The sequence below is a fragment of the Protomyctophum parallelum genome, assembly GCF_964188405.1.
Source record: "Protomyctophum parallelum genome assembly, chromosome: 1".
NCBI lineage: Eukaryota > Metazoa > Chordata > Actinopteri > Myctophiformes > Myctophidae > Protomyctophum > Protomyctophum parallelum.
Window position 1 is genome coordinate 37,140,287 of NC_139697.1, and position 13,526 is coordinate 37,153,812.

Below are 13,526 nucleotides of genomic sequence, written 5' to 3' on the forward strand. Positions count from 1 at the left end.
GAAATAGCCAGACTGAGTAGGAGATATCTGCCTAAAATCATATTTACAAAACGTTTCAAATGGGGAAAAAACAGAGATGATTTCAATCGAATATTTAGACAAAGTCATGCAAGGGGAACTTTCTCTGGACTCCATGGGCTAAGAAAATAAACGTTTAAATCTCAAATTCGGTCAGAACGGCTGCTCCGACGTCCTAGTGTTAATAGTGATGATGTGAGAATAGGATTGTGAACGTGTACGTGTGGATACTATACTTTTCTTCCTATAATTAAATGCTTATCATATAAATTGCCTCAGGTAAATGTGAGTTTCTAAGGCCTTGAAGTTTTAAGACTAAATGGAATGTTTGTTGTAATTGCTGTACATTCATTAGTGATGATGTACAGTACAATAGGAGAAAAGAAGTGTCTGTATACTGTAGTATAGTACTTAACCTCCCTTCCTGTGGTCTCATGATTATTATTGCAGCTGCCAAGTATGTATGAGTATCCATAGAAACACACATATTTTGTATCCTCTGGGAACACTGTTCCAGACAGTTAATTACATTCAGCATCTAACAAGCCCTTGGTGAGAACAAGACAAATTATTATGACCTACTTTGTGGTGAGGCTTGATAAATAAAATGGAAAAAGAAAAGGTGTCTAGAGGAAACGAGACAAACGCATAATGCTCTATACACAAGAACCAGACCAGAGAGACTGATGACAATGTATAGACAAATCCACGGAGGGGTGCTCTGGGCGCAGCCATAGCTGAGGTGTACCATTAAGCGCAGCTTGACAGCTCAGTATTGATTGCCTACACCTGGTCTACAGGGCACCGCACCATGGATTTGTCACTCTTTTTCCCCGCGACATTGTGGCTTACATGGAAATCCAAGAATCTGTAATGGTTTTATTTTATTTTATTATAAATTACTTTTTTCTAGGTATGTGCAGGTTGTATTTGTCAGATTTAGGCAGGCATGAGACCATTTTATTTGCATAGCACATTTCAACAACATCAAGCAAAGGAAATACAATTATAAAATTCCATTAGGATGCATAAAACAAGTATTCTGGGAGTTTGTTCCTGATTATGACGGTGCATAAAAACTTAATTAAATGCTGCCACAGAAAGCAGACCATTCCCAGAGGACCTGAGACACCTGGATGGTTCATAATATCAGAATCAAGATCAGAAATGTATTCCATGTAGTGTATTCCAAATAGTCCAACAGTAGTATTATGACATCAATTATTTGACACACAGGGAGCCATATAAGGCTTATAACGACCGGAGTGATATGCTCCACTTTCTTGGTATTAGTAAGGACTAAGGACCCGAGCGGCAGTGTTCTGAATCTACTGAAGTCGTCTGATTGATAGGCGACTGTTAAAGTGTAGGCCCACGCTTACACAGGGTGACACCCACTTACAGTATACAATAGTATAGTAAGTATACAGACTTGAACTATGACAATCATGACCAATACTATGTTTCATGATCATCAGAAGTACAGTACACCAGTTGAATATACGTAGTAGGCTGGAGTAGTTGTGGTCCAGGAGGACCCGACTTGTGTAATATCGTGTGACTACTTGCCTTCAGTGCATACCAGGTGGTGGTGGTGGAAGAGGATGGGTCCAGGCAGGTGAAGAAGAGAGAGCTGGGCACCGTCGATTGTTTTCCTACTCCCAACTCCCACAACGAGGCCCAGGCTAAAGGAGTCCCCCATTACTACTCAGCCGAGCTGGCGCCCAGCAGTCTGCCGGAGGCCACACCCTTCACCGTGGGGGACAACCACACCTACAACGGCTACTGGAACGCTCCCTTAGATCCCACCAACAACTATCTGGTGTACTTTCAGGCTACCAGCAACTTCAGAGGGGTGAGTAAGAAGCATTAAGTAAGAAGTATTGAGTATTGAGTAAGAAGCACTACCTGACTGCTGCTGCTGTTTCCAGAGAGTAGACACATCACTTTTTTGCTTTAGCAACCTTGACAGTCAGTTTAGATTTGTTCACTGCTTGTCAGAAACAAATTAATCTGTTTTGAAGGCACTAAATACAAAGTACAGTTGGTAGAGAGGCTGTCTGAAAAGAAGAAGGTTCACCCTCCTGCCTAGCCCTCCAAGCAGAACCCAATGGTACTGAAGTTTCTGACATTTTTGACGACACAGACCATTGGGTCCTGTTCCAGCAGTATCCTGCCACCTGGTACGCGGACATACATAAAACATAAACAACGTGGATAACGCCTGTCTGCGCTCTTTGACGACATTTTTTCGTGTGAGGGCTTCTGAATATGTGAAGTATAAGTACCCATACATGCCGCTGCGAATATCTCCTGTGGTGCGGACACCTCATTGTACCGCCTATCTGGCTAGCTAGTGGCGCTATAGCTATGACAGAGCAGATCAGAGGCAGGGACGTAGCCGCACAAGCCAACCGCACACCGGGAGGCGGTACAATAAACGGTAAACAAACAAGAAGAAATAAAGCGACCAAATCGGTCAAACAAAGATTAAAAATACTTAACGGCTTCCGCGCCACAGAAGATATTCGCAGCGGTTTGTATAGGTAGTTCACGAATTCAGAATAACTTAAACTAAAAAAGGCTGTCAAACGCCGCAGATACGATGTTAGAGAGCATATTTATGTCCGCGTTCCAAAATTCCCATATGAAAATATAGTTATGAACAGGGACCCTACAATAAAGCGACATCAACATTTCAGAAAAGCTTTATGGAGGGTTCCGAGAGGGGCTACCTCCTGCCCTGGTCTGTGTCGAAGTGTCGATGAGCAAGACACTTGAAACATCCACTAATTGTCTTTATTCAGACCGCAGCCATCTTGCCAGCAAGGTGCTACTTTCACTTTCACTTTTCATTCATCCAAACAGAAAAGTCCTCTCTAATTATATTAAACAACGTCAAAATGACCAACATTGCAGCTGTATGGAAAGCTTGAATTATCCTCTTTCTATCTGCAAAGTGTTTGTTAAAAGAATCACCGTAGGCCTAGACATTTAATGAGCTACTTCCTGTCAAGAAATTCCTTGCATGTGAGTGTTGGAGTTTGTAAGCGCTCGTTGAATATCACTCAACGGCCCATGCGTGCCACATGTTTTTAATTTGCACATAGTGCAGCAGGCTTTAATGATAACGAATGCTTCCATACTCTGATACTTATTATCATCATCTGCAAGGAATTTCTTGACGGACAAATTTCACGTGTATGTACTGTGACCAAAAATGCCCAGAAGGAGTAGAGACTAAATTAAATATTGTGCAAGTAGAATTATCAAATTGATCACCTTGTAGAACTTTATGGGGGGTATATTCATTTTCAGCTAGAAAAAATGCTTGAAAAAAAAAGTGATGCAACCTTTAAGTCTTTTAAAAAGTCTAAAGAATCTGCCAGAGGATCAAGTGTAACGCCCAAGATTCTAACCCTGTCTCCCGTGCAGGAAGGTATACCAAAGCCAACATCTTATCCACTAGCCTAAAGGGGAATCCAATCCTTGTATTGATGTTCAGGCAGAGGCTCAGAGTAACTCTGCTTCACTGGCGGAACCAATATAATGCACGGGATTTGAACCCGGGTCTCCCGCACAGGAAGGGACAATTACGCCAAACATCTTATACACTAGCCTAAAGGGGAATTCCCCCATGACCAGGGGAGATATTAGGTTTCAGGCAGGGGCTCTGAGCCACTTTGCGACACTTGCATGAATAAGGACAGTCCTGACCAGCAAGTACAGGTACATTGAAGTTAAAAGCACTTTGACTGGTGTATCATCTGCAGAACAATACTGTAAATATGTTGTACCTCTCAGGGAATGAAGAGAGGAAGAGAGGAACAATCTCCCTCTTGTGTGTTTAATGGAGTTGGCCTTGGGCATAACTCTCATGAATGAGAGCTGAAGGTCAAGGCCTCCCTGTGTCTCTGTGCTGTGAAATGTGATTGAAATCTCTCCCTATTGATCCAGTGTACCACCAGTAAGCCTCACATCAAGAGCTCTCATCCCAAATGAGACTCAAATGAAAGGCGCTGATGGAACCAGTACTTTGTCAAAGCACTTCTGCTCTCAAAACAGCCTCTGAATGTCATTGTGGGTGTCATGTTGCAAATGTAACGCAAACATTATAGCGAGGACTGTGCTGGATAAATATCGTAGGTAGGTTACTGTGGACATCATTATTGGAATGGATGGCAGCCCATGTCTCATGCAAGCCGCTGGACAGTGTTTAGGCCAGGAGGACACTTTGACAAAGCTAGGACACAAAAACATGATCGCCTAATTGCAATTATTTGAGATAATCACAATTATTTTTGCATAATCTTCAATCATTTCCTTGTTGAAAAATCACACCCGTGTGAAGGGGCGCTCTTATCGTACACGTACATCATGCATCATCTCATACTGGCCAATCAGAATGTCTGTTGCCTGTCATATTTGGCTGACATTTGACCTAATTTCTCCTTTCATTGTCAATGGCAAATATTGAGACGTGTGGGGACAAAAGCTGTATATAGCAGGCCCCTCAAAAATAGCAGATCTACAGGTTTATAACACACCACTTTGTGACATGTTGTAGCTTGTATATCAACTATTTCATCTATTTTGTAAATTTTCTGGAAAGAAACAAGTATTACATAATTAAATGTGTCAGTGAAGCAAACAGAAATACAACTTGTAACGTTCCAATGTTCAATGCAAAAAAACATAATTAAATTGTTAATCGCAATTTTTTGTGTGACAATTAATCAGCAACTTCATCATGTTATGATGAAAGATGTCTTACTTAAGTACCACACTGTTGAAATACTCAGTAACAAAAAAATAATACTAAAGTAAAGTAAAGGTAATGAGTACAGTACTTGAGTAAGTGTGCTTTACACCACTGCATATAAGCAGCAGCTGCTTTAATAACCTCTTGATGGGGAGGTAAGTAGAACGTATCTGTCACTTCCAGAGACAGGAGGAGATGAAAGTCTATTTGGAAGAGATTTTCAATTAAAAAAGGCAGTTTGGTGCCGCTTTAGGTGAGAAGGTTCTGACTCCACTCTCGGAGCACAGATTAGCATAATTGCACATAAAGTGTGATTTAGCATCTTTAAAACCTTAATTTGATAACGTGCCCCGTGGAGTCACGGATGAGGGAGTGCTGGTTGGGCAGATGGGGAGCCAATTAGAAGACCTGGATTTGTGGACCTGGAGCAATGCGGAGCAGTGGGGTGGCGGTTGGGGGGGGTGTTTTACACACACAGTGTGCCCCCCCAGGTGCTTTAGTCCAGGGTTTCCTTGACATCGTCACACCCCAGTGGGTGCCTTGACGCAAATCAAGGGGTACCTGATGCCTCAGAATGTATATTTGGAATCAATCAGAGTCACTTGCACTTTACTTCTACAGCACATCACCGAGAGCCCTATTTTTGCCGGTGCCTTACCCTTAAAAATAACGTCTTTTTTTGAGGGGCGCTAGCCCTTCCTATGCCCAGCTTTGTGTGTCTGTGTGTACCACGGAATGTGATGATGTGATTGGCTGAGCACGGAATGTGATGTATGGTGATATTAAGAGTGCCCCTCACTTCACACAAGTGTAGTTTTTTGGTGTGTGTGTGTGTGTGTAAACACAAACTTTGTCCGACCTAACACAAACATTAACTGCCATTGACAATGAATAGACAATGTTGAGTGTTCGTGTAAACACAGACATTGCGTAACACAAACATTGAAGACGAATGTGAGGACGCAAATTCTGATTGGCCAGAATGAGGTGATGTACGTACGATGATGATAAGAGCGCCCCTCACTTCACACAGGTGTGATTTTTACTATTTTGAAAAACATTTTTAAATTGTTCGAGCATTGACACGTTGTGAGCTTGTAGCTATTTGAACTATTCAAAAATGTTTTTTTAACCCATTCTGACCGGGCACCCATTTTGGTGTTGGCATCATGTTATGCTTTAGCTATTGAAAAATAGCAGATCTACAAGCTCATATCGCGCCACCGAGTGGCGCGATACGAGCTTGTAGGTCTGCTATTTTTGAAAAATCGAAGACACTTTTAGAATCTGATCTCAGGTCAGAATGGATTCATAATGAAACTGTCAGGATGTAATAGACATTTCTAGAATCTGATCTCAGGTCAGAATGGGTTAAATAGTAAAAAAGGCCAATTCTGATTGCCCGGAATGAGATGATATACTATATGATGATGTACGATGATAAGAGCGCCCCTCACTTCTGAGTGTGATTTTTAATATTTAATATCATATTCAGATTTTACCATATTTCAAAATACAACTTTTTTCCCTCCAAAAGCAAGGTACGTAGCAAATAGCTAAACCTAATAATTCAATATTGCAAACGTTCTTTCACAGAGAGGCTGAGATTTGAAAGTTTGTAGCGGTCTACAGTACTTGCACGCTCTGCTTGCACACAAGTAGGCCATAAATGGCCTACTTGTGTGCAACAAGCAAGTAGGCACTCGACAGAGTGCAGTTCTAGTTTCTATTGGTTTGAGCCTTATATAACCAGTCCTTGTTATTTCTTTCTGGCTCCTGGAGCAGTTTTAGCTGCAGTACCACAATGTCCTGAGGTGGTGGGTTCGTTGATATGCAAATAGTTTTTATCTTTGAGTCATTATAACACTGATGCTAGATAAACCCAGGCTTGTTTCCTTTCCATGCCAGCATGGAAAATCAACAATGGCGGACATTGTAAACAAAGTGGAAATGCAAATTTTGAACTGAAGACTGAAGAGGGAGAGGAATTATACAAAGTAGGGTGATACAGATAACATCACTCGTACAACCAAATCAGTTGAGCTGTTCCTGAGAACAATTAACTTAAAATCCCCTACAGTATATGATGAGAAAGCCTGATTGTTCAAATGCGTATTTGGGAGGATAGAAAACACATAAGGGGGAGCGCAAAAAACACACAAAAATATATGCAAGTTGAATTTCATGTAGTAGGCCCTTTAAATCTGTCCTAATAGAAATGACACTGTATCCTAGGGGGAAAGATTTACATACTGTTGTATGACATAAGGTTCTATAGTAAAGGTGTGATTCAGGGCTGCTGTGGATGAAAACGTTATTTGCAGGGGTGACCCGAGTCCAAAATATTTGAGAACCACTGCTTTAGGGCACAGCTAATTGGGGATCCTAACAAGGGTACGACTTTAACTCAAACTTGTTTCCTCTTTTTTCTCCCCACAGGAGACGAGGATCAACTGCATCCGGATTGCTCGCAAAGGTATAGCGTTGATTCTGTTCTGTTCTGTTCTGTTCTGTTCTGTTCTGTTCTGTTCTGTTCTGTTCTGTTCTGTTCTGTTCTGTTCTGTTCTCTTCTCTTCTCTTCTCTTCTCTTCTCTTCTCTTCTCTTCTCTTCTCTTCTCTTCTCTTCTCTTCTCTTCTCTTCTCTTCTCTTCTCTTCTCTTCTCTTCTCTTCTCTTCTCTTCTCTTCTCTTCTCTTCTCTTCTCTTCTCTTCTCTTCCTGTCTTGGTGTTATTGTCAGGGAGGTGACTCTGTATCACTTGCGACAATCAGTTGCGTGTATATGTATGTCATACATATATGATATAGTCTGCTTCTAGCAAAATTCTAACTAATTAAGCAGCAGTAACATTAGCGTCAGGTGATTCTTCATATCCATATGAGTGCAGCGGCCTGGATGATTTGTTTATTCAAACACAGTTCTTATATGAGGCTGATTCTAAAATCTTCCTATGGGTATTACAATGCAAATAAAAAGTACATGAATCCGTGGATCTGCGGTTCTGCACCCTCTACCAATATTATATATATATATATTATATCAGACTTCGGTGCTCTATTACTGACGTTGACATTTTGGCTTGTTCTAACATTTTGGAATAGGCTACCCCCGTTGGGTTACGGCAGCTTTGAAATGGAGAATGCAGCACCATATTCTGCTCCTTGAGACGGGAAGAGAGAGAGACACACACCTTGAGGCAGAGCGGAAGAGAGAGATAGAAGTCTATAATTTAAACAGTAGGCATAGAGAGAGTAAGCAGATGAACGGATGGTGGTGAATTATAGCCCCTCTCTTCCCCGCCCTATCAGATTGTGTTAGAATCTCATGAGGAAGGGCCATGTTAAATTGGATTCCTCTCCCCGAACTCTCCCTTTCTTATCTGAAGCACACTGACATCAAAGGTTCCCGCCTCACTATTGTCTGTCGCTGTGGCACAAAAGCAGTGGAGGTGCAGTTGCAGGCATATTTATATGAAACACCCTTTGGTCCTGTATATGATTGTGACCCTGAGGACGTACAATTGATGTTGTTCCATTTCCTGTTCAGGTATTAGTGTTGGTGTGATAGCAGGTGCATTGATGCAAGATATTATAACCAGTCCACTGCCCAGCAAGCAAAACCAGGGGCGTCCGTTTCCAGCACCAGTTTGATCTGCCCCCTATGCACAGGAAAAGCGTATGGTTCTTTCAGGCTATTATACCTTTAATGCGCAGTGTTTCATCTATAGCTTCAGTGTTTTGCTCATCAGTAGTGCAACCAAGTGACACTGCTCTGTCTTTGGTGAAACACCAGGGAAGCCCAAATGATGATTCATTGCGAGAGGGATCTCAAGCACCTGGCTGGGTGTGATGGAAATTTGGGGACAAGCGATGCATAAAGAATATTAAAGATGGTGCCATGTGCTGACATATGGCTCAGAGTCTGCTGTGGAAAATAGCCTTCCTGAATTGGAGAAAGCATCCATTCTGCGCTCTCTCTCTCTCTCTCTCTCTCTCTCTCTCTCTCTCTCTCTCTCTCTCTCTCTCTCTCTCTCTCTCTCTCTCTCTCTCTCTCTCTCTCTCTCTCAGGTGGATATAATGTTATATTGTAGGTTGAGGAGGATAATAGGCTCATTTACACAGATAAACCTTCCCTCTGTGCTCTTGCAGTGGTAAAAGAAGCTCGCTAGGATTACTGGAATACCCCAGTGTCATCTGCAGCTTCTCCTAGCAGATGTGTTTATCCATCATTGATCTCATGCTTCATAAATTAGATTATGGGTAGGAGTTCATTTTTGTTGTATGTTGTACAGGTATGTGTTGTTCGTGGACATTTGTCACTGGAACAGTATGTCAACATCACTGGGGTGTTGCACTCAAAATAAATTGGCATAAGGACTAAGATTGGGGGATAAAATTTAATTTGGCTTCCAGACAAGCATCCCCCCAGTAGAAACATTAACCCTTGCCCTGTGAGAATAGCTTGATAAAACATGTCTCGGCATCTATTTAAATGTGTCAGGTTACTTTAAATTAGTTTAGACATGATGAAACTTTGTGAGAAAATGACAAAAGAATGAAAACAACCAATTACAACCAGAAACTAATTTGCACAATACAGAGGTAGGAAAACCCAAGCGGCTCATACAAACGTATTTTGTCAAGACAGGCGGACAAAAGAAACAACTAAATTAGAAATCAATTCAAGACTCAAGTGATTTGGATTGCAGGCAGAAACAAAAGATGTTGCAGTGGAGAAAAAAAAACGTGTTATAATGAAAAGAAACAAAACAACCAGGCTGTGCGTGCGTGCGTGCGTGCGTTGACAGTTGCTTCACTGTCAATATGAATGCAGCATCAACAGCAGAATAAAAACACATCAGAATGTGTATAATGTTGACGATGGTGCAAATCATTTCATTGACAAAAGAGAGTGCTGCTGATTGTTTAGTCTGGTTAATGAAAGTGTTCTAAAGTGTCCATTACAATCAGAGCAATGGCAATCAAATAAAGTGTTCATTACGATCAGTGCAATGGGAAAGGGACCTGACAGTGTCCACATCAGTACAATAACCATACCCTAAAAGTTAGAGTTCAGAGTCTTTGGCATACAGTATATTATTCCAAGTTATGTCACGGTTGACCCGGCAGAGCGACCGTTGAGTGTCTCGTTGTAAACTGGCTACTGTTGCTTCCTCTTCGGGACTGCGACGCTCTATAGTCTAGTTATCTAAATTAACTATTACTCAGTGGAACTGGAACTCCTCTTTATAATACATTGAGGTTATCTGTTGTTTAATCGTGGTAATCCACTGCTACGTTATGTGAGAGGTATATGATTAGCAGCCATAGACATGAATAGAATTCAGGATTTATATGTCATTGGCACAAAGTATAGTCACGTGATAATAAGTAAATGTATAATCTGCAGGGTCTCAAAGTGTACTGTCGTTGCTTAAATGTACTATAGCATATTTACATGGTTTCTTTGTTGTGTTAAAAACAGAATGAATGAAATGTCTTTGTTCCTCTGTGCAGCTGCATGCAAGGACTCCAAGCGGGCTCTGGAGGTATCCCAGCATGCAGAGGACATGGGCTTGATCCTGGGAGCCTGTGCTGGAGGTCTGGTGGTCCTCATCCTGCTTCTGGGGGCCATTGTCATCGTTGTCAAGAAGGGGTACGTACATGTGTTGCTGGTCAATCTGAAGTGATTTATGCTCCATGTTTCACGTCAGAGCCATGATCCATCATCATCCATCTTCTACAATGTGAGTTGTTCGTGCTCTTAACCCATTCTGACCTGAGATCAGATTCTAAAAATGTCTATTACATCCTGACAGTTTCATTATTAACCCATTCTGACCTGAGATCAGATTCTAAAAGTGTCTTCGATTTTTCAAAAATAGCAGACCTACAAGCTCGTATCGCGCCACTCGGTGGCGCGATATGAGCTTGTAGATCTGCTATTTTTAAATAGCTAAAGCATAACGTGATGCTGACACCAAAATGGGTGCCCGGTCAGAATGGGTTAAGTCAGTGGCACTTTGATGTGAAGGACCCCAAATGTATATGTATTTGGTCAGAGACCCTCACCTGAACACCCATAAGAGAAGATTTGGGTTGTTCAAAACGTCCAACATTTTCATGAATTCGCTTTGTGATCAGCTTACAAATCTACATATTGCTATTTTGAATAGCCAAATTACAAAATAGGGTTATGGCCCCTACAGACTGTAGGAGTTTTAAAGTTGTCGGCGAGTCATCAGATCGTTATGTATTTCACACTACAGGAGTCTCTTTATTTTTTTTTATCGACTGTTATTACTGTATATCTGTGTGACTTTCACCTTAAACGATTTATAGCCGGGTAGGCATCACACACTTTATTCCATTTCATTTTGACATCTCACACACGTGCAGGATGGCGTGATACAAGTGTGAGACCGACACAGGACGCCTCTCTCTCTCTCTCTCTCTCTCTCTCTCTCTCTCTCTGCGTGCACGCCACACACACAGGAATAGCCAGGCTACACAGGGCTAAATGTTTGTGATAGCGTATCCGTATAGCCTACGTGCGCTATAGCGAGACAGGACGTTAAATCTTGATTTAACGTCTCTCTCCGTATGTGTGTACACACACACACACACACACACACACACACACACACACACACACACACACACACACACAGTCACACAGTCACACACACACACACACAGTCACACAGTCACACACACGCACACAGGCACACACACAAACAGGTTTTATCGGCGCTATATCTTCTCGCAGAGCCTTTCACACACAGTGAGCAAAACATTGATGATCAAAGCCCGATCTTGTGTCAGATCGGGAGTTTTCTCAGCGAGTGCCAAAAATGGTCCCCGACAGCATGATCGGACCAAATATCATGCGGTGTGTACGAGCCATTAAAGTGGTTAAACACATTGTTTTATACGAAAAAGAAAAGAAAATAAAAGACAAGAAAAGACAAGGAAAGGAAAGGAAAGAAAGAAAAGAAAAAGGCTGGGGACCCCAAGGACCCCACTTTCAGACCCACTGTCCCGAGTTACCCACCCAGAGGAGTACAGTATCTCTATTCCACTTTGGCAGCTGTGCTCTACTAAGAAATACATTTTACAATGATAATGAATTTACAAGTGGAGATGGTGAAATAGCAGAACATTAATCCTACATTCTCTGACACTTCAGCCAACCTTTTGTGTTCCATCTCATCTTTTAATTTCAAGGTCCCTGTGCTGGCTGAGCAACCCCATCCCACCCATTACCCCCAAAAGAAAAGTGAATGTGAAATGCACTCCGGTCGCATTTGAATCATTGGCTGCTTTCCACCGGCAAATTATATCTCTGCCGTCAACTGCACCTGCGATGTATACTACCTCCTCTCACTAGGCAATGTCTTGACACTCATCCGAGTGTGAAATATTTCATCAAGGGGCATGTTATTCCACTGGCCATTCAATTACATGAGGCCAGCCGCTGTGGGTGCCACTCGATGAGCTGGTAATTGGTTAGGAAGGATGTTTTAGCTTTTCTACAGAGCTCCAGTAGCATAGAGGATTTTGTGGAAGAGGGAAGTGATTGATACCATTCACAAGTATAGCCGACTACGTGATCACATGCCGCCCGGAGAGAAAGAATCTCTATGGGCCTGCGTTTATAATTAGCCAGCGATGTTGTGCTCTGGTTATTTTTTATCTGTAGATGGCACTGAATCCCTGGACACTAATTTAAATATAACCAATCACCCAGCACATCTTTCCTTCCCGCCAGAACCCCCCTGAAGTATCTCTCTCTCCTTACGGGCCTTGATGACATCATGGGCTGATTAGTGTCCTCTGTGCACCAAGTCAGAACTACCTCCATGCACAACTTCACAAGCCTGTCAGTCGAGGCCATTGGTCAAGCCCGTCTTGCTCGTCCATGTTTTGGGCCCAAACTTGAATTGCTAGAGTTTTATTGAACTTTATTGTTAAAGGAGTAAACTGCTGTGCAGGAGGATGCTAAACGCACACCAGTCTTAGTAGTGGTGCCAGCTCACGGCAGAAACATCTAAAGAGATAAGTCTTAAAAAGACAAAAGAGTGGCTGCACACACTGATAGCCAAAGTGCAGATTATTTATTAGGATGCAGAGTAGGTTCCTACTCTGCCGATTATTTATTAGGATGCAGAGTAGGTTCCTACTCTGCAGATTATTTATTAGGATGCAGAGTAGGCCACCCCGTTTTTCAATGCAAATAGCCAAAGGTGGCCGCTGTGTGAATATGGTCTATTGACCAGTGACCCGGTCATCAAATTATTGGTTTAGGAATGCGGCAAAAACAAAACCAACTCTATGAATTCAAGGTTGTGTAATTGATAGAAAATATGTAATACTACTCCTTTAAATGTTCTGGAGGCTTTGGTGGTATTCCCAGCAACATTCCAACACTATCTAAAGTATCTTCATTTGTCTTCATTTGTTGGCCATCTTGACCATACCTATTTCCTCTCTCTCTCTCTCTCTCTCTCTCTCTCTCTCTCTCTCTCTCTCTCTCTCTCTCCTTCATGCTAATCAGAAGGGACTTCTACACTTACCCTTACTACCCGTAAGTGACTTCTCAATCCTGTTTCATACTGTCTTCACTCTCAACCCTCTAGTCCTCTCTAGCACCAAATCCACATCCTCTTTACTGTCTTTCTTTCTATTTATCTCTACCTTGTCTCCGTTTACACCTCTCTTGGTGTCACCAAATCTCACTTCCTCCATT

At 42.1% G+C, this 13,526-nt stretch overlaps 1 protein-coding gene across 6 annotated transcripts in view; it reads left to right on the plus strand.

The window, feature by feature from the left end:
- LOC310869716 (receptor-type tyrosine-protein phosphatase U-like) overlaps window positions 1-13,526 on the plus strand; it is a 176,688-nt gene that overhangs the window by 126,274 nt on the left and 36,888 nt on the right. For all 6 annotated transcript variants that reach the window (XM_083780577.1, XM_083780579.1, XM_083780578.1 and 3 more), the window contains exons 12-14: window positions 1,594-1,873; window positions 7,220-7,256; window positions 10,295-10,433. In XM_083780577.1, the coding sequence (XP_083636703.1) occupies window positions 1,594-1,873; window positions 7,220-7,256; window positions 10,295-10,433 (456 nt within the window). The remainder of the gene's footprint in view (window positions 1-1,593; window positions 1,874-7,219; window positions 7,257-10,294; window positions 10,434-13,526) is intronic.